This window comes from Manihot esculenta, chromosome 16, assembly GCF_001659605.2.
Source record: "Manihot esculenta cultivar AM560-2 chromosome 16, M.esculenta_v8, whole genome shotgun sequence".
Taxonomy (NCBI): domain Eukaryota; kingdom Viridiplantae; phylum Streptophyta; class Magnoliopsida; order Malpighiales; family Euphorbiaceae; genus Manihot; species Manihot esculenta.
In genome coordinates, this window is record NC_035176.2 from 29,511,394 (window position 1) to 29,537,669 (window position 26,276).

The 26,276-nt window shown below is 32.5% G+C and overlaps 3 protein-coding genes across 6 annotated transcripts; 2 read left to right on the forward strand and 1 right to left on the reverse strand.

Moving 5' to 3' along the window:
• The first annotated feature begins 241 nt into the window (after nucleotides 1-241).
• LOC110603514 (glucan endo-1,3-beta-glucosidase 5) lies at nucleotides 242-2,861 on the forward strand. 2 transcript variants are annotated; one of them, XM_021741268.2, is made up of 2 exons: nucleotides 242-1,353; nucleotides 1,562-2,861. In XM_021741268.2, the coding sequence occupies exons 1-2, from the start codon at nucleotides 1,010-1,012 to the stop codon at nucleotides 2,682-2,684; spliced, it is 1,467 nt and encodes a 488-aa protein (XP_021596960.1). In that variant the 5' UTR covers nucleotides 242-1,009; the 3' UTR covers nucleotides 2,685-2,861. The 2 variants fall into 2 exon arrangements, with proteins under 2 accessions (XP_021596960.1, XP_043807791.1); XM_043951856.1 differs by having other exon boundaries at nucleotides 242-786.
• Nucleotides 2,862-5,344: 2,483 nt separating this feature from the next.
• LOC110603784 lies at nucleotides 5,345-9,442 on the forward strand. The gene is made up of 6 exons (XM_021741692.2): nucleotides 5,345-6,660; nucleotides 6,889-6,986; nucleotides 7,823-7,847; nucleotides 8,480-8,600; nucleotides 8,692-8,826; nucleotides 8,922-9,442. The coding sequence occupies exons 1-6, from the start codon at nucleotides 6,150-6,152 to the stop codon at nucleotides 9,121-9,123; spliced, it is 1,092 nt and encodes a 363-aa protein (XP_021597384.1). The 5' UTR covers nucleotides 5,345-6,149; the 3' UTR covers nucleotides 9,124-9,442.
• Nucleotides 9,443-9,933: 491 nt separating this feature from the next.
• On the reverse strand, nucleotides 9,934-24,406 carry LOC110603783 (alpha-aminoadipic semialdehyde synthase). Of its 3 annotated transcripts, none has more exons than XM_021741690.2 (25): nucleotides 24,205-24,406; nucleotides 23,373-23,643; nucleotides 23,201-23,287; nucleotides 22,985-23,114; nucleotides 22,470-22,643; nucleotides 22,035-22,117; nucleotides 21,561-21,677; nucleotides 21,288-21,363; nucleotides 20,637-20,808; nucleotides 19,971-20,067; nucleotides 19,680-19,846; nucleotides 19,106-19,163; nucleotides 18,781-18,921; nucleotides 17,958-18,302; nucleotides 17,644-17,724; nucleotides 17,234-17,299; nucleotides 16,842-16,959; nucleotides 14,963-15,092; nucleotides 13,839-13,918; nucleotides 13,375-13,533; nucleotides 11,623-11,860; nucleotides 11,335-11,443; nucleotides 10,738-10,899; nucleotides 10,587-10,656; nucleotides 9,934-10,461 (listed from the first exon to the last, which is right to left on the reverse strand). In XM_021741690.2, the coding sequence occupies exons 2-25, from the start codon at nucleotides 23,619-23,621 to the stop codon at nucleotides 10,409-10,411; spliced, it is 3,162 nt and encodes a 1,053-aa protein (XP_021597382.1). In that variant the 5' UTR covers nucleotides 23,622-23,643; nucleotides 24,205-24,406; the 3' UTR covers nucleotides 9,934-10,408. The 3 variants fall into 3 exon arrangements, with proteins under 3 accessions (XP_021597382.1, XP_043807586.1, XP_043807587.1); XM_043951651.1 differs by having other exon boundaries at nucleotides 23,373-23,654; XM_043951652.1 differs by lacking the exons at nucleotides 17,958-18,302; nucleotides 18,781-18,921 and having other exon boundaries at nucleotides 23,373-23,654.
• Nucleotides 24,407-26,276: the final 1,870 nt, after the last annotated feature.

The window sequence follows — 26,276 nt, forward strand, 5'->3', positions numbered from 1 at the left end:
TATCAACAGTTAAGGTACTAGCTTACCGCAGGATGGACTTGGCTGTTATTAATTTAATTTTAAACGCTAGAAATCATCCTTCCTCAATGCTTTCATTTGTAAATCTAACCATGTTAATCTGTCTTCAGTCATTGCTTAAAATATTAGATCTACTGGCTTGAGAATTATCCTGTAATTTATTTTTTCTATTTGAATCACCAAGGATCCATAGAATGCCAAGAAAGGCCACCATCAGTAGCATGCCATTCTTTGCTTTCTAAGCTTCTTCAACTTATGTCACTCTCTCTAATCGAGTCCAAATTAAGTCCTTCCTGCAACATTTGTTCAGCGGCTGCAGTTCAATACTAAAGAGAATTAAAATTAGATCGCGGAATTCATTAATCCTGATTCTTATTAATTTTTTTCAAAAGAAAATTTTATCTTTGACTTGGAACCAGATTAAACTAAATCAATCGCTTTCCATTAATTATAAGTTTAATTTAAGTCTAAATTCTGTTAAATTGATTGAGATGAAATTTAATTTCAGATTAAAGAGGTGCGCTCTCAGACCATATCCTTGTGGCCTAACGGCTAATCGCCAAAACTGGGTTAAGATGAGGAGCCGAAAGCAGGGCTAAGCAAGGCCCAAAGCCTTCTCCTATCAATTCTTAAGCAGGAAACAGCCAAGTATCTCTCCAATTAGCCAACGTACCAAGGAATAACAATGACAGGTTCCAAAAAGCTCAAAGTGAAGATTATCAAAGAAACTTTTAAAGCTCAGGATAAAAAATCCTCGTTGAGAAAAGGGTAGAACACTCAATTCCTTTCTTCATTATTCATTCTGCACCTTTAGCTCTTAAGCTCAAATGGGATTTGCCTTGGAATCCAGTTCCTTTCCTTTGTTAAACCTTTATGTAATTCCTTCCCTTTTCTTACCATAAAGGAGAACGTTTTATGCACTATCCAAATTCTAAATTTTGTCTGTATAAGTATTGTTAGAGAAACAGATACCCAATAGAACTTTTGAAACATGGGTAATAGCCACATGTTATGCTTATTCTTGCTGTGCTTGATTGGTGGTGAAGACGTGGTTAAGGGGGTAAAAGGGCTGGGATGCAACTGGGGCACGCAGTCAACTCATCCTCTACAACCTAACATAGTGGTGCAGCTTTTGAAGGACAATGGTTTTAACAAGGTCAAGCTTTTTGAAGCTGATCCTGGCGCACTAAGGGCTCTAGGCCGTTCTGGTATCCAAGTTATGGTTGGGATACCAAATGATCTTCTTGCACCACTTGCAAGCGACTTCCAGGCTGCTGTAAACTGGGTTCAGCAAAATGTCTCCGACTATGTATCTAGACATGCGGTGGACATAAGGTAAAAAAGCTGAACCTCTAAATCTTGCCTGAACCGTTATTATGGACCCAAGACATAGCTAAGTGGGTCCCAATTGTATTTTTCATGGAGAGACCTACTTGCTTGTGTCTCGGGTACACCTGGATCGGATGGACTGAATTCATGTAAATTTTTCCGTTTTTTCATATATTTAATGGACTAATGTTGACCTCTGAGGATGCATTCTCAGGTATGTAGCCGTGGGGAATGAGCCTTTCCTCAAGACGTATAAAGACACTTTTCTTCATACAACATTTCCAGCGCTGAAAAACATTCAAGCTGCCTTGGTCAGAGCTGGCTTAGCCAAGAAAGTGAAGGTTACAGTGCCACTAAATGCAGATGTCTACCAGACTGATAATGGTCTACCTTCTGGTGGCAATTTTCGATCCGATATCCATGATCTCATGATCTCTATAATCAAGTTTCTAAGTGACAATGACTCTCCTCTCACCATCAACATCTACCCATTTCTTAGTCTCAATGCTGACCCCAATTTCCCCAAAGAGTTCGCCTTCTTCAATGGCAGTGCTGCCCCAGTTGTTGATGGCTCTATATCTTACACCAATGTCTTTGAGGCAAACTTTGACACTCTCATTTCAGCTCTTGAAAAGAATGGTTTCTCATCAATGCCTGTCATCATTGGTGAAATTGGCTGGCCAACAGACGGCGATCCTAGTGCCAATGCAGAGTATGCCCAGTGGTTCAACCAAGGCCTTCTCAATAGAATATTTCAAGGGCAAGGTACCCCAAAACGCAAGACCCCACCTGATATCTACTTGTTTTCACTCATTGATGAAGATGACAAGAGCACTCTGCCTGGGAATTTCGAGAGACACTGGGGAATTTTCTACTTTGATGGTACTATCAAGTACCAGTTGAATATTGGAAATGGTAAATCTCTAGTTCCAGCAAAAGGTGTAAGGTATTTGGGGAGGCAGTGGTGTGTACTGTCACCTACCGCCAGCATCACAGACCCCAGTCTGGCTAGCAGCATCAGCTACGCCTGCACCTACGCGGATTGCACAAGCCTTGGTTATGGATCTTCATGCAGCAGGCTGGATCCTAGACAAAATGCTTCTTATGCTTTTAACATGTACTACCAGACTATGGATCAGAGGATAGGTTCTTGCTCATTTAATAACTTATCAGTTATTACAAATCTGAATCCATCTCAAGGTACTTGCAGATTCGAGATCATGATTGATCTGGGTAAGCACGAAATTGCACCTCGTCGCTCATTGGCTGGAAAAATTCAAACCTCAACAATGGGAGTCATACTAGCCCTGATATTGATCATTTATGGCTTTTTCTGAATTACATTAACAGAAACTTTACCAATATTCATCCCTATCAGGATTTTTTAGAGTTTTGTTATTCTGAAACTTTTAGTTCCATGTAGGCACAGTTTCTTCACAAGCACCACTAATTCTAAGATTATTTGTGCCATCAATGTAAATAAAGAAATCACACATCAATATTCTTTTTCTTTATTCACAACTCTTACTCTGTTTGGCAACAATCACTTTTAAATTAATATTTAGTATTTTAATAAATTACTAATAATTAAATTGAAAAATTACTTTTTAATCTATGTGATGCGGAAAAATTCATCCGTTATCTCTCAATTTTAAAAAATATATTAAAATATCTCTAACATTTTAAAAAATCTACTAATTAATCACTCGTTTATTGAAATCCTTGAATATCAATCCACCTTTACCTTTAACCTCACATATCTTAGATCATGAAATCCAATGTAACTTCTTCTCATTTTCCTTTTGAACCCACCAAAGTTGGGATACAATGCTATTAATATGCTTACACCAAAAGGCAGTCAAATAAAAACAGGACATAGCATAGATGTCTTGATGAGTACTTCCTTACCTCCTTTGAAAAGCAGTTTCTCTTTTCAATCATCACAAATTCTAAGCAATCTTATCTTTATGAAGTCAAAAGTTTGGCATTTGGGTATGGGGATAAAAGCTGAAAGACTAAGGAATCTACCTTGAATATCAAGAATTAAAATGCCAAACATGAAAACAATGTTTATTTGAGATGAATTGTAAAAAGGATTAAGATCTCCTATGGTTAATGGATTGTCCACTAAGTTTTGAGTACCTAGAACATAAGCTCCTAATAATATTTACTTCTCTCTAAAGCTTTAAAGAAGAGAATATAGTTATCCCCAAAAAGCAATAAGTGATGAAAGCCCATGTCTAGCTGCTTTTAACCCCTTCTAGTAAGAAAACTTGATAATATGGGAAAGTCCCTTTGCACATATTAAAAATAAAAAAGAGAAAAATTGATCTTCTTGTCTGAATCCTCTAAAAAAAACCCAAAAAATTGATCTTCTTGTCTAGACCTCTGTGATCCAAGAAATCCAAATTTTTGAAGCATATGCCCAAAAAAGGATCATTCTACACACATAAGCCTTACTCGTATTTAACTTCAAAGTCATCCCAAAGTTATTGCCATCTGAAAGTTGCTACCATTTCACACAGTTGAGGAATTTAGTGGAAGGGAGCTCTTCTTCTATCGTCATTAACGCATGTAAGAGAAAATCTTTTGCCTTTCTCATGGCAAATCATTTTGTTTCAATTAACTATCAGGCAATTAAGAAGCATTGTAATCAAGTAGCTTCATCATCATTCCATTATCTTATAATCATTTTTTTAAAATTCCAATCAAACGATTTAATATCATAACAATTATTTTAATTTTAATATATCTATTAAAGTTGAATTATCACCCACCTTAAAAATATTATAATAATTGTTTTATAATTATTTTTAAAATTATTTAATATTAATTTGTATTATTAATTTAATATTCTTAATTATAATCTATTTTAATATTTAATAATATTGATTAAAATTATTTATAATTAAATTTAAATTTATTATTTATTATTTTAGTTAAAAGTACCTAATATTTTAATATAATCACTAATTAAATTTACAGATTTTATTAGCTGATATGTGTCATTTTAATAATTTTTTTTAATTATATAATAGTTGAATGTGTTATTTTATAATATGGGATAAAATATTATAAATTAATTATTAAAATAAATTTGAACTAAGTTAACAATTAATAAATAGAATATTTAATTAAATAATATTTTTTTATTTTAAATTTAATAGATAACAAAAATTTTAATTCTCACTACATTAAGTGTCAAGTTTTTATTAGAATTATAAATTTATGATTTTTTTTAACCGATGTTTTGATCAATTTCTTTTTAATAAAATGGATCAAATGAAAGAAAAGTGATTTTTTTTTATTTTTTTTAAAAAATTGAATTTTTGTAAAATTGTGAGATAATATTTTAATTTAAATTATAAAAAAAAACTCCTCTAAAAAGTATTTAACTATAATTAGGATTAATATTTTTAATATATATATAAACTCTATAATTATCATGTTGTATCTTCATTATGAAGAAATAAATATTTTTTTTTGAAAGCAGAAGAAATAAATATTTAAAATATATATATAAACTCTATAATTAATATTTTATTTCATTTTTTGTTTGGAAGGGCAAAGAGAAAATTAAAAGACAATGCATGGTATATGTTTGCACAAATAAATATAAAAAATACTAAAAGATTGTCTAAACTTTTAGATAAAAAATATATTTTTAATTATTTTTTGTGACAATTGATTATATTTTAAAGTATAATAATATTTTTTTAATCAAGGATAAAATTAGTTAGAGTTTTTATTATAATTTTGTGAATTTAAATTAATAATAAAATAATATACTTAATATATTAATCACAAATAGTATAAGCTAGTGAATATATAGTTATCTAAATTAAAATCCAAAGCCATACCCTAATTTGAAAATCTGATCAAATTTAGTGTTGGAATCACTCGTAAATCTAGGGTGCCAGCTCGAATTGAATAACAAATATTGTAGAACACAAAGTCTTGACAATGACGAGGAAAATATTCCATAGGGATTTGGAAAAAAGAAGGGAAAAAAATTTAGCAACTTTTTGAAAAATTAATTCCAAAAATTAAATCCCCAATTTTGGTATGAAAAGATGAGTCTGAAGAAGCTGGCAATGATTATAAAGCCCTAGACATTCTGATGCTCTCCGCCCCACTTTGTGTGGTATTGGTAAAAGTAAATCTAAAAAAGAAAAAGAGGAGAAATTTTCAATTTTTGCAATGCCTATAGATACTGTGGAAGAGAGAGAAAGGGGGAGATTTTGGCAGAATTATAGCCCTATTAACCATTAATTACTTCGATTAACGCAGCTTGATCTTCCTCTATTATTGGGTTTGCAGAGCAAACCCTTGTGGCGAGGTCACTCAGTATCAGATAGTAACAGATTCACCACCGCAACTCACCCACCCACCTTTCCCTTTTGCCTCTCCTGATCAAATTCAAATTCTTTTTTTTTTTTTTGCACATATCTTGATTCCAATCCAATATTATTATTAGGGTTTCCATTTATTTTCAATTTTAATAACATTTACGACTGTGGATTCTTGCTTGGCTATTCAAAGAGGGGTTTCTGGCGAGGGATATTCCAGATTTCTACGTTAATTGCTGTGTTTTTTATACCCTTTTCATATTTTTAATGTGTATATATTTTTTTCTTGTTCTTAATCGTCGTCTGATTTCTTGTAATTTTCTTGAGGATTATTAGGTTTTTTCATAGCGGCTTCCTTATCTTTTCCCGATAACTTGGAGATTAGGTTATTAGATACCATTTTTTGTTAGAGGATTTTTGTTAATGGTGGAATGTGACTGCTATTAGTCAGTGATGTTAAAGAAGCAAAGCACTTATCGTTTCTTCGTTAACTATCTCTCTACTCCAAATCATCAACGACCCTGCCACCATTTTAGAGCTCTGATCATGGCTTATATGACCCGTAACGATTCTTTCTTCAAGGGATTTCATAATCTACCTCAACCGTCTATGTCTTCCTCGTCTCTTGTTCCTTTTTATAAGATCGATAATGTTTCCATTGACAATATTAGTAGTGTTAGTTTTGGTTTTAGGATAAAAAGGGGCGGAGGTGTTGGATTGACGCTGAGAGGCTGCTCTGACTCTTATAAGCCCGGGAATGAAAGCAGGCCTTGTGCATTTACTGCTCCCCACCATCAACTGGTGCGTGATCTCGAGATTGGTTTGGAAGATAGCAGCAAAAGCAGCAGCTGCAATAGTGGTCTATACGTAAATGGGCACAGGACTTCTCAAGGTGGAAAGCTTCTTGGCTTCCCTGACTACCCTCTTACTGGAAAAATTGCCGTGGCAGTTGATGTTGATGAGGGTATACTACAAATCTTAGCAATACTTTGGCTACCCATCAATTGTTATATTGCTTTCTGGCGGTGATATTACCCTTCACGGTTTCTGGTCATTTGACCGACCATGATTTGTATAATCATGCAGCCTCTCATTTTATATTCGTTTGAAATTTTCTTTACTGGCTTCCTTTCTTGTCTTCTTCTTCTTCTTCTTTTTTGTAACCAATTTTGTTCTACTTTCATGTGAGCAGTTCTTGGAAACTTTGTATCGGCTTTGAACAGATTTATTGCTGATCGGTACTCTTCCAATCATTCAGTGTCAGAATACCATGTTTATGAGTTCTTCAAGGTATTGCATTTACAGCTTTATTGTTTCCATAAACAGTAGTAGCATAATAAAAATTTGTTAGTATCAGAAGGGATAAACTACTCTTGACCTTACCTTTGGAATAATAAAGTTCTTTGTAAGTATGAATATTTTATCATTGCATGAACAAACATATATTCTTCCGGAGTCAGGCGCTTGATGAAATTTAAAATAATTAGAATCAGGTAGCAGATAAACTAAAAAAAGTTAATAATGCAATTTCATGTGATTGATGTTGAGGGGAAAAAAATTGTTTGACATTCTCTTTGACCTATTCCCTGTGAAGGATGCTTGAGGCCTGCTCCTTTATCTGTCAGGTCAGGTCTGTCTACTGGACCTGCCATGCCATAATGGCATGCCTGATTGACATTAGCTTTCTGCTATGCTAGTTAGCTTGGATTCACAAACTTTTGCCTGCTGTTTGGGTTGCTTCATCAAGTGAAGTAGTGCTATGGTCATGCCTTCAACATGGCATGAAGATGTGATAATATTAACTTAGATCAAGGCAAAGTTTGTTTTTTGCCTGTTGAAATAATTTTGTATGCATTTGAAATGTGATCTCTTCTTGTTGTGTCAAAAATTATTTAATTTGTGTCATGTTATTGAAAATTGTATTTTGGCATTTTAAATTTTTTTTCCTGGCTTGTGGTGTACTCATGTTAAATTAACACATCTTTTTTGCTGAATGCCTGAGCTCTGCAATGCTTATCAGGGATATGTGGTTCTTAATTTCTTATAGTTGTTGTCCTTTTGATAATGCTTTTTAATTGGAAAAACAAGCACATTTCTTTAATTTATATACTCTATTGTTTTTGCAGATATGGAACTGTTCCCGTGATGAAGGTATAGACACAAGTCCTTAATAATGCTAAATTTTAGTTTGCAATTAATGAAGCATTTAGTCCTTGATGAAAGTACAGTTTTGTATTAAAGTCCCGAATTTCTCCGGATGAAAATTCAGTCTATCATCTTGCTACTGTGAGTCTGTGACTCATTAATATTGTTTACTGTATCTTTTTCTTCTGTTTTATATGCTGCGTCTCATAGAAAAAGGTCCACCTAGAAGTTGTAGTCTGGCTTTTAATAGCTGTTCCAGAACTCGGAAGTAATAAAGTAATCTTTGTGGATTCTCTTAAATAAGATGCCTGTATGGGAAAATAAGTTATGTGGTAACTCCTATTTAAATTCCCAAATGCAGTTTTAGAAATAAGTGTATTCTTCTAGTGTGTGGATGTTCATCCTTACCTTGTGACTGTCAGTTTGAACTTGTCTCAGTCTTCAAATTTGAAATGAAATAATTTCCAAGATGGTAGAATACCTGATAGCTGAATTGTTCTTCTGGAACTTAAAAGGCTTTGATTTTGTTTAATTTTATTAGAGGTTCACTGTACCTTGATTTTGATTGTGGGAGATTTCCTTTAAGCAACTCAACAATATCGAATTGTTTCAGAACCTTGACCTTGGTGTTGTTGCAGCCAACATCCGTGTCCACGAGTTCTTTAAGACACCATATTTCAAGTCTGGGATCTACCCAATCCCAGGTTCTCAGCAGGTGCTCCATAAGTTGTCAAGACTTTGTAAACTGTCTGTTGTGACGTATGTATTCACATCCGACCACTTTTTGTCATGTACAGTAATTGAACTTGGGAATTATTTGAGCTTTTTTCTTTTGACTTGTTACAAATAGATCTCGGCAGAATGTTATCAAGGATCACACAATTGAGTGGATACAGAAGCACTATCCAGGAATATTTGAAGAGATTCACTTTGGCAACCACTTTGCTCTCGATGGAGAGTCCAGAACTAAGTCAGAAATATGCAGGCATGTCTGTTAACAACTTTACAGTGTGTTTGGTTGTTCTCGCAACATCTTATCTGTTCGCTCTTTTGAATTAATCAAGCAGCTCTTAATTTCAGGTCCTTAGGCGCAACAGTGCTGATTGATGATAACCCAAGATATGCGGTCGAATGTGCTGAAGCAGGAATCAAGGTTCTGCTTTTTGATTATGAGAATTCATATCCTTGGTGCAAGAGTGATTCAGCTCATCAACATCCCCTGGTCACCAAAGTTCATAGCTGGGAACAAGTAGAGGAGCGACTAATTTCGTGGATTTCTTAGTTAGAAATGATTTTGAAACAATTTGCAAAAACATTCATCTATTCGTCCATATATTTTAACTGATTCTTGTGCCTGGAAGTGGAACATTGAAATGCTTGCCGCCGTTACCTTACGGTGTAGGAATATAGAGGCTTTTGGTAATATAAGTGTTAAGGAGACCAGCCAAATAAGGCTCTGGTGAATGAGCAGCAGCAACAGAATTATAATGGGAAGTTATGATCTTGTACATTTTTCCTTCCTTTTGAGGCATGTAGAGGAGATTTAGAACACTAAATTGCCAAATGTGACAGATCACTGCGTGGCTTTTTTCCCCCCTCCCTTTTGGGATGTTGCATCATGCTCGTTTACTCATAAGCTTTTTGTTCTGGTCATAGATTTTCAAGAGTTTGAAATTGTCATCTCATGCTTGGATTTATCAAGTTAGAACTGGAAGATAGAAGCTGTGAAATCCAAAGATGAAAAATGGGTTGGAGATCGGATGAAAATGCAGGTTGTCAAGATTGTCAAATGTTGAATTATCCAAGATGGCATTAGTAGTGTGGAGAATCAGTTTTCTTAAGGGTCGTTTGGGAAGAGTTAACTGGGTGGCGCAAATTGATTTACACTTTGTGAGGTTTAATTCGATTAGGAATTTATTATAAATAAACAAATCTCCTAATCTAGTCAATTTAGTTAATGGAAGAACAATTCACTTTTCTTTTATTTTTATTTTACATACAGTGGATTTGCCTAGACTACTTTATGATTTGAAAAGGTGAGGCCTTAATTAATGAGTTAATGCTTTAAAAAAAAAACAAATTTATGAGTCCATGGCTTGAAAAAATATGACATTAATAGGCATGGTAAGCATTATTCCTGATTACAAGAGACCGCTGGGTGATAATAACTTCAGGCACCCACATACAACAAGTTCACATCTCTCATAAATTTCATTGAAATAATTTGTTACCATGCAATGATCAAGTACAAGACTTGGCATTCCCTTGTTCACAAGGTCGACTTGTATCTTAAGACATGGATTATGAACTATGAACCACACAGCTATACATTTCGGGGAAAAGAGATCATACATGTGTAAAACTAATTTCAAAAATCTACACAGCAGCCAATTTGCCCATTCTGCTTGACAGGAACTATGCCAATCAAATGTGGTAGTGTGTGGCTTATGCCAACCTCCAATAGCTTCTCAATCTTTTTAAATTTCTATTCCAGGCTTGAGGAATGGCAATTGTTTGAGACTTGTGGAGATTTTTAAGTAAAGATAAGTCCAGGGAAACAGTCGAGTTCAGTCAATCTTCTCTATGAACTTAATGCCCAGAGCTTGTAAAATATCCAGTGCTGCAATACAACAAAAAAGGTACTATCATCTGATATTATTGTTATTATTATTTAATTTTACATGTTATCTATTCTGCGATGCCAACAAAATGGAAAACATGTTTAGCAAGTGAAATTTAGAATACCTGGCACGTATACTTCAGGTTCAATAGGCCTTACAACACCTCTTGTCTTGATCTTGTTCTCCAGTAAGAGCTTCGACAAATCAAAAAGTCTTTAAGTTAAAGCATTTTCCCAAAAGCAATGGCGTGGAATTAGTGAGTATAGAACTAGTACCAGAGCACCAATTGCTGCTGGAAGACCAACAGTGAGAGCCATCGATGTAATAGTTTTGCCATTCTCTGTTGTCCCAAATTCCAATAAAGTGCCTCTATGACACTCGGGACGTTGGCCATCAGGGAATTCTACCTCAATTTCGTGATGCAAGAGCACCATATCCTGACCATAAATTAGGCAAGTGTCAATAATTAATAATTTTTATTGACCTATTAATGAATGAAGTATATTGACAATATTTAATAACTTTGCTCCTATTAATGGATGAAGTATACTACGTAAATTTCACATTAAAATGTGATGATGATGCACAGACAAAATCTAGTGCAGCACGATTGGGAACTCTTTTCCTGCCACTAGAAAAGGGTTACATAAGGATAAATACAAATTTGTTTCTCTGCAATGACAGGGAAACTTGGAAGTCTGAAACATGCCTGCCAGTTGCTTATCCTGATGTAAAACAAATGATTTAAAATCAAGAAAGAGTGAAGAACATTTCTTTCCAGTAGCTGATTCAGAGAAACATACATCCAAATGCATCTAATAACAATTATAATATGTAATGCCGAGTACATATTTATTGGCAAGGAAATATACCTGTTCTGCACTGGAATACACCAACCTTTCTTCCATACGGAAACAGGTAACATCAAATGCGCTTTGGCAGGAGGCAGGGATTTCTGTCTGCTCATGAAATCCCAAAAATCTAATCCAAATGGAAAAATAAATTTTAAATCTCGAATACAGCCATACATTACGTAGAGAAATTATGCATGAAACAAACTAATGAGTAAGAATATATTAGGGATCCTTTTGTATCCATTTCCTGTTTACTCAAGTCACAAAATGATTGCTGTTAGATTTCTTAAGCAGTGAATAGCTTACATTATAGTTTTGGCTGCTTTTACTGCAGTCCGCTTTTCCTTGCAATATCCAAGTGTGACAATCTTTTCAGTAATCTCATGTTCTCTTAGCAGAATTCCATCCAGATTTTGACCATGAATTTTGAGTAGTTCACAAAGGAATGTTTTGAATGTCGGTCTTTGTTCACATCTAAGAACCGGATGAGATTCAGTACCAAAAAAACCAATTCTTGCAAGTGTGCCCATTATTTCCCCAAACCCTGCACAAAAAATCAGTGTATAAGTTCCAACAGTGAAGGATCCAGAAATTTAAGTTAGAGACCCGATTTAATTTGTTCAGTAAAACCTTTAAATTTATTCATTTTAGATTTTTTTTTTTTTTTTTGTTAATATAGATATTAAAGACAAAGTTTTCAAGTTAGGAGTCAAAATAACAGGTTTAAATTTAATTTTTCCATTTAATTTTTTTTAGTTTGAATAGTTTAACCTATTACCCACATAAAAACTATTTAATTTTATCTATATTTATTATTTATTTTTAAAATAAAATTAATCCAACTCATAATTTATTAAACTCATTTTTTTCTAGATTTATTTTTTCTATATCTAAATAATTTATGAAAATATTAAATAATCTAACTATTACTAATAGTATTTTTTTTAAAATTCAAAATTTATTTTTCATAAATTTATATAATCTAATATATAATTTCAATCATATAAATAAAAGCAAATAAAAATAATTATTATTAATTATTATTAAAATGTGATTGTATAAAATAAATACGAACAATTTAGCTTATAAATATTTTTTAAAACGATAAATATTAGTATACTTGAAGTTGAAATATCAAAAATTAAAAGTAAATTTTTTAGATTGAAATAAAATGGAGTAGTTTATTGCTATAAAAATAATATTTAGCGTTGTGATTTTATGTACGAGAGAATAATTATCAAATTTCTGAATTAGTGAATTTATTTAAACTTTGGTAAAAAAACCAACTAGTATGGATATTTAAATTTATAGGTACTAAATAATATGTATATATTTAAAATTATATGAATTAAAAATATAAATATTAAAATAGAGATGATCTAATAAATTTTTTAAAGATTTAGAGACTTAATAATAATTTTCTCATTTATTTAGAGTTAAAAAAAATTACCTAAACACACCTAGGTAATTTAAAAAATTTTAGGGGGCCACGTCTAAATAATATGTGTATTTAAAATTATATGGATTAAAAATATAAACATTCAATATAGTTAATGATATAATTTTCAAAAAGTAATGAACTAATAAATTTTTTAAAGATTTAGGAACTTAATAATAATTTTTTTTTAAGAAAAATTAACTAAACACACCTAAATAATTTAAAAAATTTCAAAGAGCCACGTTAATGGATACTAAATAATATGTATATTTAAAATTATATGAATTAACAATATAAATATTTAATATTGATTAATGGTATAATTTTTAAATAGAAATTAACCTATAAATTTTAAAAAGATTTAAGGACTTTATTTAGATAATTTTCTTTTACTTGAAAAATTTTAAAAACTTCAGGGCCCACTGATGAGTGGTAATACATTACATTCTAAGTTACCAAGTCCAATAGGATGTATATCGATCGTGTACTATTAGCAAAACTAATTCCATTTTGAGTTATAAGACAAAGTTCTAAATCCCATCTGCAAATTTGAAATGCTGATATCTTCTAGTTTTGACCTTAATAGTAGCATTATTGGGGAGAGTAAAAACAAGACATACCTTCGTATCGCAGGGTTCCTCGAAAAATGGTTGATGCCTCGTCTTCTATTCCGTAAACTTTTCCATAAACCAAAGAGTTACGATTTGGAAGACATTCTAATGCAAAAGCTGGTAGATCAGGTATCCTAACTTTGATAACTGAATCATAGAGACTATCACCTGCAGTTTACACCAAATAGTGAAACTGAAATCACAAAGCAACAACAGTCCGGCACATTTTTTAAATCCTTCACCATTCCCTCATAACATGATAGCAGCCATAACACATCAGCATCATATGAGATCAATGTAAAAATCCATTACGAAAGTGCACAAAATTACTAACTTTCAGGCTATAAGATTAAGCAAAACTTTTAAGATATGTACAAATAGCGCCAAAAGTCGTGTCTGAATGTAGCAAGAAAGAGTACACTTTGACTCTATGACTTGGATTTGCCACTTTTTCCTGAATGCAGACAGCTTACCATCAACATGTACAATTTCACCATGAGATTTATAGGTGGCAGGATTGCGGCCAGCTCTGATGGCTCCAGCAGGACTCCAACTGACCAAGTAAAAACACATTAAGTAAGTAAAAATCGTTATTCATTAAACAAGACTGCCTTACTCCCTCCCCTAGGTCCTAACATGAGTTGCGGGTCCCTTCAGGGTTTTGTGGGAGTATAAAGTAGTCCTGTCTGAAACTCACTCTTTGATAACTCTGATCAATCTGTTCTAGGACTCAATGCTAGAAGTATTAAAAACTAAAATATTCAGCGGGATTTTCAAACAACTTTCTATGAGCAAATATTGGAGATATGCTCATTTCTGACATGCATTCAGGAATTGCTGCAATGTAGACAATATATGAAGTTAAAGATGTAACAATAGGAAAATTGAACAACAGCACACATGAAAGAAGGAAGAACACACTAAATACGCTTCTAGATTAAGGGAGAGACACCAGGACAGTTTTATTATCTCTACCAGGTAGAATTGTGAGGAATGAAAGAACTAATTTGTGAACAGTCAAAATTTTTCCTTCTAAGATTACCAAAACCTTTACCAGAGTGGGATAAAGAAAATAAGAAGAGTTGGAAACCCCAAATTTGTACAAATAACCTTTAAGACATATAAACTGGTTACAAGAATCTTCATGATATAGTATCTATATGAGTCTGTGCTAACTACTAAATTTAGTATTGAAATTGTTGTCAAAAGAATCTTCGGTCTTGCAACCCAATAGCAAGTGCACTATCAAAATGAAAACAAACATGGGTATACAAATGGAATATTAAAGGCACGGTTGCTGAAACACAATATGAGAGGGATCCTAACCATATAGTTGAGGAAGCTATTTTTCTCTTATAGAAAGCCAAGCACACTCCTAAGGAAATATTTAAATATCATAGGGTTACCAGTAAAAAGAAAAGATGATTTGCAGATTATGGTTAATACTTCATATCCAAAATTTTACATTCTCAGGATAGTGTTCTCTACATCCATATAAAAATAAATGAGGAAGAAGGAAAACAAACAAAAACCATATAAATTCTCATGAAAGCAATGCTGGATAGACAATTAGTTGAATATCAGTTCTAGGAAATACCTGAACTTATATGCTAGTGGATTATTTGCAGCAGCAGGAGATGGAAGTGCCCCACAATAAGAAGTAAAGGACTTTACTATGCCTTTCCGAACATGTGCTTGGTTGATCATCTTCATTGCCAGCATGTGATCTGAAGCACCCATGTATAATTTTTTTAGTTCTACAAGGTTGGCACATTATTGTGCAAATTCCAGCAGAAGATAATTGGATAATTGGAAGTAACAAAAGAACTAAAAGATATTAAAAGAATCTCCATAGTAGGATGAAAAGCATTAAATTCGACTTACAATGAAAAGGTTCAAAAATTTCTGGATGTTGTTTACTTATAAGACACTCACTTTCCAGTTGTGATACATGATATGGAAGAGCGTATATTACCGTGTTAAAAAGAAATGATAAAAGAAGGGATTCTTTTTGCTCAAAGGCATTGCTCTATTGATGATTGTATCTGCTTACAAGAGAGCATGAGACTCTTACAATTTTAAATGAGCACCATCCTGATAGTTAGGCATAACTTGTTAGGAATGATGTTGTGATTTGTCCGGTATTCCAGTTCGGTTTTGGTTCTTGTTAAGAACCGAACCCAAACCAAATAAAATGTGGCTACATTTTCAGTCTTGCTTTAGTTTGGTTCTGGTTCAGTTCTTAAATGACTTTGGTACTAATTTGGTTCTTCGATGTTTCATTCAGTTTTCTTGTTCTTCAATTTTTGTTCAGGTTTATGTTCAGTTTCTCAAAAGATTTTACATCATACAATTTCTAACATAGAGAGTTGAACCTAAGTCACTATTTGGTTTTTAGAATTAGTTGTCGTTTGAAATATACTAAGACTTTATATATACATATAAAATTTATTCCCTATATTAACTTATATGTATTGCATTAATATCAAATAAATAGTTAATAAACATAAATTAAAACCTCAACTTGCACTCCGAGTTGATTTAAATTCAAATATTAACATTTACTTGTAAATAATATTTACCATTAGAATGAGAAACTAATTCTATCAAACTATTCTAACTTATTAATGTGCAATTATTAATACAAATAAAAGAAATAAGAGAATTTTTTTTTTCTTTTACGTAACTTATAATTTCTTTAGCTTAATAAGTTATAATAAAATCATTTGCACAGGCACACATTTCCATATGAAGCCAATTAACCATAATTACCTAATATAGCTTCTTACAATTCCTTAACAATGATGTTTTTAATTAGAAAGTGTACAAATAGATACATAGATGTACATAAAACTTTATAATGTACCTACAAGATATTGAAAAACATATGTATAAAATTGGTTTTGGCTTCAATTCTTTTGTTCAGTATGGTCCCTGTCTGGTTCGGTTATCAGCTCTCTATTCACTCTGGCTTTTGATAAAGAACCAAAAATGAACCAAATTGTAACATAAGGTTGGGTTTCTACAGTGTCAGTTCTTTTTTGTTCTGGTTCAGTTCTCATGTTTGGTTGGGTTACGAGAACTATGCACAGCCCTAATGCCTACTTCATGAGATGGGTTCTCCCACAAATTCTTTTTGTTAGGATGCTGCACAATAAAACTGCTTATGAGGTTTCCATTGGTAATCAGTCTTGTTTGTCATATGTGTTTTCGTTAGAAATGCCTTCTGACTGGCTGGAGCTAGTACTTGTATCTGATACTTCAAATTGATACAGTTCTTTTTTTCCCATTTGGAGTTTAAAAAAAATGATAAAAATCTCCATTTATATCTTTTATTACACTCACTACTTGGCTAAAAGTCTTTGAATGAGGTAGTTATCAGCATGTCTTTCATCTGTCTAGGCTTTGGTTGTACATGTGTTACATTGTGAAAAACGCAAATCAGAGAAACAGATCAACTTCAGTTGGAAAATTACCTATTCCAGGGTCCAGACCCATCTCACCAAGAATCGTAATATCAGCTGCTTTTGCCCTCTCATCTAGTGCTGACATGGAATCTTCAACATAGCTAGCAGTGACGAGATGCTTTTTAAGCTGAAATCAAGAGACATAGTTATGCACTTAGCTAGAAGGACCGCAAAAAAATTTTAAATTTTGAAAAACTGAAAATGTCTCAAGAACTAGTAGAGGAGCCTTATTTTACAACCATTCAACAAATTTGCTAAGTTCCAGCTGAAAGTTGAACACATCTTAAGTGTTAGAAATCAGAGTCAAAATTATTTGCATGTAAAGAGTGGATTTCTTTGCGGTGTATTTAGATTGAATCGAAGTGCTATAATACTGAAAATATCAAGAAAGTGGTGACTACCTTGATGCATGCATCTGCTACGGTATTGTGACAACTAGGGGGAAGTAAACTGACAACAACGTCAACCTGCATGAGGGAAAAAAGATATTGAACAACATTAAGCAATGATCCAGCCAATGTATGCCATCCAGGAGAAAAAGGGAATTATATTATGATGATGAACATGACTTTTAAGTGACATATAATGGGGATTTAAAACATTTTTCAGGTATGTAACAACCATCTAGTATCTCTGTTACAGCTATCACTACATAATACGTCCCTGTGCAAGACAAACATCTATCTAAGTCAACCCATTTATGGTGACGAAATCTGAAGGTGATTACCAAATCACCATATGAAGCATTAGTGCAGCTATTTTACCATATATGTTAAGAATTACCAGCTAGAAATATCTTAGAGAAGACTACCTGTGAAATATACTTGCAAAGACTTTCATGATCCATCACATCAAGCTGAACTGCTGTTGCATTGGGAATTCCATCAATAACCTGTGCCAGATCAAATCATAGGGATCATAACTATCAAATGCAAAGGAAACAGTTACATTTAAGGTAAACATAAACCAACATGTTTCTCTATAACCTCGGCATGATATGCATAGATGAATGCATATATCATTATCATTTTTAATATTTCTGCTAGATCCACATGCAAGAGTTTGTAAGCAATGTGAAACCATGGTTCTCTCTATAGAATAAGTGAGTATTTTACTTAATTATACCTCTTCGGCATCCTTCAGGTAGAGAGATGAAACAATTACTTGGACATTATTTTCCTCTTCAAAATCAGTATCTAGGCAAGCTTTATACCACTCATTAGATGAAAAGCTTCCAATTGATGCTAAGAACTCAGCAGCTGGTCGACAGACACGACCAGCACCAATAATTAGAACTGCAGTCTTCCATTTTTTATCGAAGACCTTAATGCCATTCTCTTGGACTTTACCGATCTTCAAGGAAATTTTATTTGCTTCTTTATCTAAAATTCCTTGATTCTCATCTAAATTAGCAAGAGAAGTCAACGAGTCGATAATTTGATCCAAAACTCCCTTATCATCTGCACCAACCTGTTCAAGGCAACTCATTGTGAGGGCTACAGGAACCCAAAACTGGTTGAACCTGAACTTCAGAAGTACTGACATTAAAAAGAAATTCAGTTTTCTTAATTTTAAAGGACATGCAAAATAGAAACTAAACACTTATTCCTTGAGAATCAAAAATTAAAAAGGATCTAGTTGATCTTTGTGCAGCCCAGCCAATTTCACCAACAATGTTGGGGTTAACTTATGAAAAATTGTGTATTTTATCAATCTTAAAACAATCAACTCAAAGAAAAACTGTTAACTTATGAAAAATTGTGTATTTTATCAATCTTAGAACAATCAACTCAAAGAAAAACTCAACAATCTTGGGGGTGTTTGTATCCTTGGTATGTCAAAGCAGCTGCCTTCCTGGTGGTTAGTCCTAACAAATGGACTCCCAATTGCCACGTGTAACATAGAAAGTTATTCTTCCAAAATCAGACTTAACTAAAGGTCAACTTACTTCTAGCTCTGAATATGAGGTAGCAGCAGAACTTTGACCCACTTGACACTTGACCAAGTGAAAGGAACCACCAGCAGTCTCAATAATATCCAAAGCCTCATTTATTAAGAACTGATCAAATAGGTGACCGCTCAGAGATACCTGCCAATTATAACAACAATAAGCAGAACTGGAGAAAAAAAATTGTTTGCATGACTGATAAGAAATAAAGTGAATTGTCAGTAACAAAACAACTCAAAAAAATTGACAACACCAATACATAAAAAGCAGTTTGCATTGTTTGGTATGGAATGCATAAACGTGTAAGCAGAACTGAGAAACCTACCAATATGTTGAATTTCTTCTTGCTAAAGTGTGAATTTGCAGAATTTTCAGGCATATCTCTGCATATCAAGGAAGGATGCACACGCTTGTTACTAAAGAAAATTCAGAATGCGTAACTCATTCAGTAATTAGTTAAAGGTTAAAAAAAGTCCCAAATACATGCATCTCCTAATCCTCATACAAATATTAACATAGACCATTTACTTATATCCTGCACCTTTAGGACGGTGGGGAACTTTTTGTTAAACAAAAGTGAAAATTCAACCCATCCAAATCAAGATGTTCCTTCTTTTTGCTTCCAAATTCAAGTTTCAGGGACCAAGTTGAACTATGAAGTTCAGCTTTCATGATATGTATGTATTCAAGTAAATATGGGCTCTCAATTGTTCCCTCCAAGAAAGATTTACCATCTCAAAATTTCTCTTCTTAGGATTCTTATTTTTAAAAAGAAAAGGAAAAAAAATAAAGAAAGCTTGACATCTGTTGTTTAGGGTCCATATACATCTCGTAATTTACGTGCTATAAAGAATATCAATAAAAAGTTAAAGAATTACAAACTTGAACCAGAAGCTTACTCTTTATCAGAGCTTCGCATGCGTGGAATATATTCAAATGAAGGAGTTAGTTTTCCTCCATGGGCTATGCAAGCTCTTCTTAGATGTGAAGGTAGCTTGGAAATATCTGTTGTAGAAGCCAGACTGCCAATAAATTGGGATAATATGTCTCCAAAATGTTGAGAAGCCTTTCCATTGCATGTCGCCACAGATGTTAGTTACACAATATTAGAGGTTACAGAAACCTAGATCTATCACAAAGACAGAAAAGGAAGGCTTGTGATTTTAAAAGAATGGATCAGAATAACAAACCTCCTTTGCAAACTCTGTTGGAAGAATATCAACAGAAGAACAAATCACACCGTTGCCCTCCATGTCATGATGGTATGAATCATTTAAGGGATCATATCTGACAACCAGTAAGGAATAACAACAAAAAAAGGAGATAAAATTTTCACTCTTGTGCTGGAAACAGAAATTAGGATGTAAGACATGCCAACAAGAAAATATGTCAAAACCAGCTAAGGTGCGCAGTCCAAGCACACAGGCCATAATAATTTCTTTTCTATAGGAGAAATATTGGATATTATTTTCATCTGTCTCTTTATCATTTCTGATGGGGGTGGGGGGGTGAATTTAATTTATTACTTTGCATCTTCTTTCCCTGGCTCCTTTGATACAACATAACCTATAACCAGATTTAACATGATGCAGCTGTATTCCTCTTTATACATTGTTATAACTGCAGATTTCTCAACCTTTTGTTGTTAGATTACACTTGTTCATGCACAATCATCATATTATCTCCAAAACGAGATCTACAATACTTATTCAAGCAACCAAGAATGTTAAATGCTGGAGCAACTCCCTCTTACATTCAGTGAAACCAAACAAAACCTTCTCTATGAAGGATAAGGCCATAAAACTGTCAGTATGCGGTATATTTCACAAAGAATGAAAAGCATCTTAACATTTTACCTGAAGAATGGACTATCAATTGACGTGTTTTGGTTAATAAACTCTATAGAGCCTCCAATATCACAAGTAATATCAGCAATTCCAACAAGTGGGCACCCTTTCATTGTTAGGTCTTGAAGCTGCTGAGTACTCAACAACTGAGGAAATCTTTTCTCCCAGTACATGCAATTCACTGCAAGAGAACAACGTAAAACTATGGCACTCAAATTAAAAATAAATAAATAAATAAGCGAAAGGTGAATAAGCTGTAAAAGAACACATCAAAGAGGGAAGATGTAGTAGACACTTTGGCATAAAAGTTTTACAGCTGAAAATTAGTTTTTTTTTTTCCTTTTAATCATACAACAACTTCTATTATGTGCTAACAGACAACATAATAACTGCAATCTTGAGTAGCTATATGTGCACAAAGGAATTCATAAACTAAAAAAGAACAAAAATATTAGCTCACATATGTACTAGACTCAATATTGAAGTATATATGAGGGCTCCAAAACCAAATTCATAATCTGTTTCAAATAATTAAGGCCTGAGAACTAAAGGTCAACTTGGAAGATAACCTTACAAACTCATTTTTAATTGTAGGAACTCATCAAGTGATATCCATATGTATTTCCTGAAAATATGTTAATAGCAAAATGCATCACATACCGATAACAGAAGCATATGGGGCTATTTTTTCATGGAAGACAGGTTTATAGTGTTCTGGATGTGCATAATAGTCAGCCTGAAATGTAAACAAACTGTTTTGCATTAGCTTAGCTTTTATTTAGTATAAATGCAATCCCAAAAATTAGAAAAACTAATAAGCTCACTTTTAAATTTAAAAAAAAAAAGAATTGAACAAGAAGACAGGCCATGCAACAAACAGAGAAGTATCAGGTAGTTTGAACAACTAAACAGATATCTGTTTGAGTTACTTACCTTATCAAATGTTTTGGAAGGATCTATGTGTTTGACCATATCTTGGCTAGTCACAACACAACCATACACTTGGTATACTCTCTTTGATGTCCTTGAAGGTGGACTGCATCCCCTGGCCTATGCAAAGACATAAATGCAAGTGACATCAACATCAGAAGAATATTGCAGAATGAAATTCCCAGTACCAGGAAACAAACATTAATTTTGTATAGCAGCGAGAAATTAAAACAAATGGTAATTAAAGAACTAGGAATATACTGGGATGCATGTCATGTTGAGACAAGGTTTGGGGGTTTTTACTCTAAAAGATAGATATGAGGATTGCATCACTTGCTCAAATAACACAAAATCAGTGAGAAAGAAAGATAGTATTTATTAGTTTAAAGTTTCAACTGTGGAATCAAATAGGGCAATCATAGCAAAGGTCCCTCAATTAGATATACATATAAAGGAATAATGCTCCTTTTAACTTACTTGTGCAAATAGTTCTGGAAGTCTGCTTGGATCGATAAAAGTATGAGGCAGAAGCTTAAAAATCTCTTGTGCACCTTGTGAAACTGTAGGGGAAAATTGCAAAGAAGCATGTAATGTATCTAAGATCTGTATTTCTTTGGAGATGTTAAAAAAAAAAAATTGAAATATCAAATCAAGGTATAGAAATAAAGAAAAAGGGAATAAAAGCTATAAACATAAAAACCTATAAATTATTACCAGTAGTAATTGAAATTATAGGTTTACTCAAAAGCATGTAACAAACTCACAAAATCTACTTATCATCAACAAGCAATCTATGATACCCATAGCCATTTAGCAAACAATCTACATCTTTGATATTCATGGTACCAACTTATTAACTAGTACCATCATGCATAGCTGAAAAACAGAATGCAAAGTTGCAATTTACCATACCATTTCCTGAAGCAGTGAATATGAAAACTAATGGGCAGATTCCTGATGGCAATCCCAGAGTTGATATCTCTTCACCCACAGAAATTACAGCGGCTTTGGCAGCAGCCAAGGAAGAATACATGTAAGATGAACCCAACGAGAGGAATGGTGTAGAATACCCAAGGCTCAGATACCCTGAAATTAAAAAAAAAAAAAATGAAAATCCTGGGTGATAATCTACTTCAGCCATTATACTTCGAGTATAGCAGAAGAGAATACTCATTTAAAATAATTAAAAATTTTGAAGACAAACACAGGGACATGCAATCTCTGTTAGGCCCAAAGTCTACAACATTATGTAGCAAATATAGTTACGCCACAGTTTTTCTTATAAACAATCTAGGAAGAACAGGAACAAGGAGGGAAGAGAATAAGTTAAACAGTTAGCGATCGTAACTACTTGCAACAACTCTGCCAAAAATAGATATCAACCCATATTATGAAATAAAAGATTCAGTAAAAGGAGCGGAGCATACGCTGTCCTAACCCATGCAAGAAATCAACAAGTCCTGCTCTGCCAGCGTATTTCCCAAAAGCAAGTAACCTTTTCCCATGGTCCCCGACAATGACTTCGTAGTCATACAAAGACACCCTCTCAGCCAGGATCTAGATAGCATAGAGAAGTCGGAACAAGCAAAAGTTAAGAGCATCAATTTATCACCATCTACAAAGATGTGAATGATGAGATGTACCTTATCAAGTAAAGGCATGTTTTCTTTTTGTGCCTTGTGAGTATGGGAGAAGAAGGCATAGGCTCTATCAGGAAGAATCATCTCCAGCTGCACGAGAGCCAAACAATTATGTCAAACTTCAAAAGCTTTCTGCTATATATGTATATATTAAACAACAGAGAATCAATAACACCTTGGGTTGTTTAATGCCCAGAATGAGGCCACACTCGGACAAGTCCTCAGATATTTCACAGCCAACATCCTCATACATTGCATCGTGATGGATTCGCTTGGTGGACGGCTGCACGATGATTCGAGCCACCCCTGTTTTTTCCCTGCCGCTATGAAGAAGCCGTGCACAGTGTGATGGGGTCAGAGGCACCCTTCTTTCCCACTTGTTGACAGACTCTGACAGGATTCCAACAACTCCATTCCCAAGCATTGTGTACCTTCAATTATCTTTTCTAATAGACAACTTTGATAAAAAAAAAAAAAAAAAAAAAAAGGGGGGAAATTAATCATCTACAACATTTTTCAACTTCCTGATTCAAGCAACACAAAAATTATTGGCAATTCAGATCGCATTCAAATAAACACATAGCAGAGTATAACACTGAGGTTGGATAAAATCAAACAAAAACCATTAATGACTACCGTATTGCTAATATGCGCGATTTTCTAACTACCCATTATCCAAACAAGATAAACATTAACAACAAAAGAATTCTTTAAAAATGAAAAAGGAAACGACTAAACGGACACGCAATGAATTACATGATGTGAGCTCCTATTATAATATTCCACCAATTAACGTACTTTAAATGGATGATTGGCCTAACGATTCAAAATATTTCCTGGAGTCATTATCCATTAGTTCAAATCAATCAATGGTATAATTATATCAAACTGAACGGATCAAACAACTAAAAAAAATACTGCTGCAAACTTACATAGGCAATAACCTGCAAAGCCTTAAAATAAAATACGATTGATTGTCGAAAAATACAGGATTAAACAACAGTTACCTTTCTCTAAAAGAACTGATTCTTCATTAATCCAAGTATTGTATGTGATTCAAATCAAAGTTTGTTTGTCCTTCACTGACAAAGAAAGGGAGAGAAGGTGTTCGATTCTGAGCTCGAGAGAGAAAAAAACAAAAAACTATCAGTGTATATGTAAAGAAGAAGAGCTTATCAATAATGTCTTATATGATCAGCAAAATAGAAGGGGTGCGCTTTGTTTGGCTCGTAGTCTCATATGCTTATGAGTTGTGACATGACACGACATGATGATAAGGACAAGATGGTCGACGGAGATATGCAAAAGCAGTTGCTGAAGTGTCATCTACTGGGGATTACATGATTCTCCACTTATATTGGCCCACGTATATCCCATATCAGCTTTTTAAGGATCCACGTAATCCACTTTTATTGCTGCAGTTGCCAACTGGGACAAGTAACTGTATTATTTTTATTATTATTATTAAATTTAATATATAATTTTTACACAAATTCTAAATTTTTATAAATTATATAATTATAGGTTTTTTTTTAAATGATATAATTATAGGTTATAAACTTTAAATATTAATAGTTTTATATTTAAGAGTATTTAAAAATTAATAGTACGTTCAAAATATATATTTTGAGATTATTATTATTATTTTTATTTATTTATTTTGAAAGGAGGGTAATAATAGTTCACTGTACAAGGACAGGAAAAGCAAAGAAGAGTAAGCCACGTGGTATGGCGACTTGGCTGTAAAGAAATTGGTGCCCATCCCGAGCTATCAGGTTTACCACGTGATTTCCGTGCTTGCTTGTGACAGCGACATTGTTTATGGGCCAGGCCAGGCCCATCTAAATCTTCCACATGTAACTAGCTAAACAATTCTTACAGTCATATTATTAATAAAATTATTTCAATAATTCTTTAATTATCTTTATTTATTTTTATACATGTATTAACGAGAGCTATTAATCAAATATGGAAATTTATTTTGAGTTAGTTTTACTTCAGTTGAATGAATATTTAGATATTATTTTCTCACTTAAATATTTATTAAGATTATTTTATTTTTTAATAAATTGGATTAAAATGAATATAATTTAATTTTAATCTAATATCAAATTTAATTACTTTTTAACTTCTTTAAAAACTTTAATTTAAGCTAAATTTACCCTAAAATTTTGATTTTTAAAATAATTTTTTTTATTTAAATGAACTCAAAAAACTTAATTTCATGATTTATTTTGGATTAAATTTCTTCATATCTTGATTCAATCTAAAAATCAAGAAATGCATTTTTTTTTAATTTTCTTGAATTTCTTGACTAAATTGAATTTAAATTGTGTGAAATTCAACACAAAACAAACTTATTATTATTATTATTATTATTATTATTATTATTATTATTATTATTATTATTATTATTATTATTATTATTATTGAATATAAATCCAACTAAACTATATATTTTTATTTAATGATCAAAAATGTTTAATTTAATTTTTTTATCAAGTACTTTTATTAAAAGTTAAATAAATAATTATTTAATATAATATTATTTTTAATTTTTATATAATAAAATTTTATTTTTATAATTTTAAAAATTATTTTATTATATCTATGTCTTTTTAAAATTTTTTTGTTAATTAAAATACTAAATTTTTATATTTTAAATTATAAAAATGATATTTTATTATTAAAAAAATATTATATTATATTATAACTTATTTCATACTTAACAAAAATATAAGAATTTAATTAATAAAAATTTTAAATTCCTTTAGAAAAAAAAAATAGTAATTTAGTTGAATTTATTTTCTATTTATATTTGTTGGTCTCTTCAAAAATAAATTAATAATAATAAAGTGCTATTAAAGTTTTTTTCCTATTATTATAATACTTTATCTAAACTATAAGCTTCCGTTTGAATGGTAGAAAAGTGAAAAAAAAAATAGTGAAAAATTAAAAATATATTTTTTTTATTTATTTTCTCTCTAAATTTGAGAAAAAATAAAATATTTTTCCTCCCTTTTCAAATATAAGAGAAAAAAATATAATATAAAAAATAAACATATTTTCCTTCTATTAT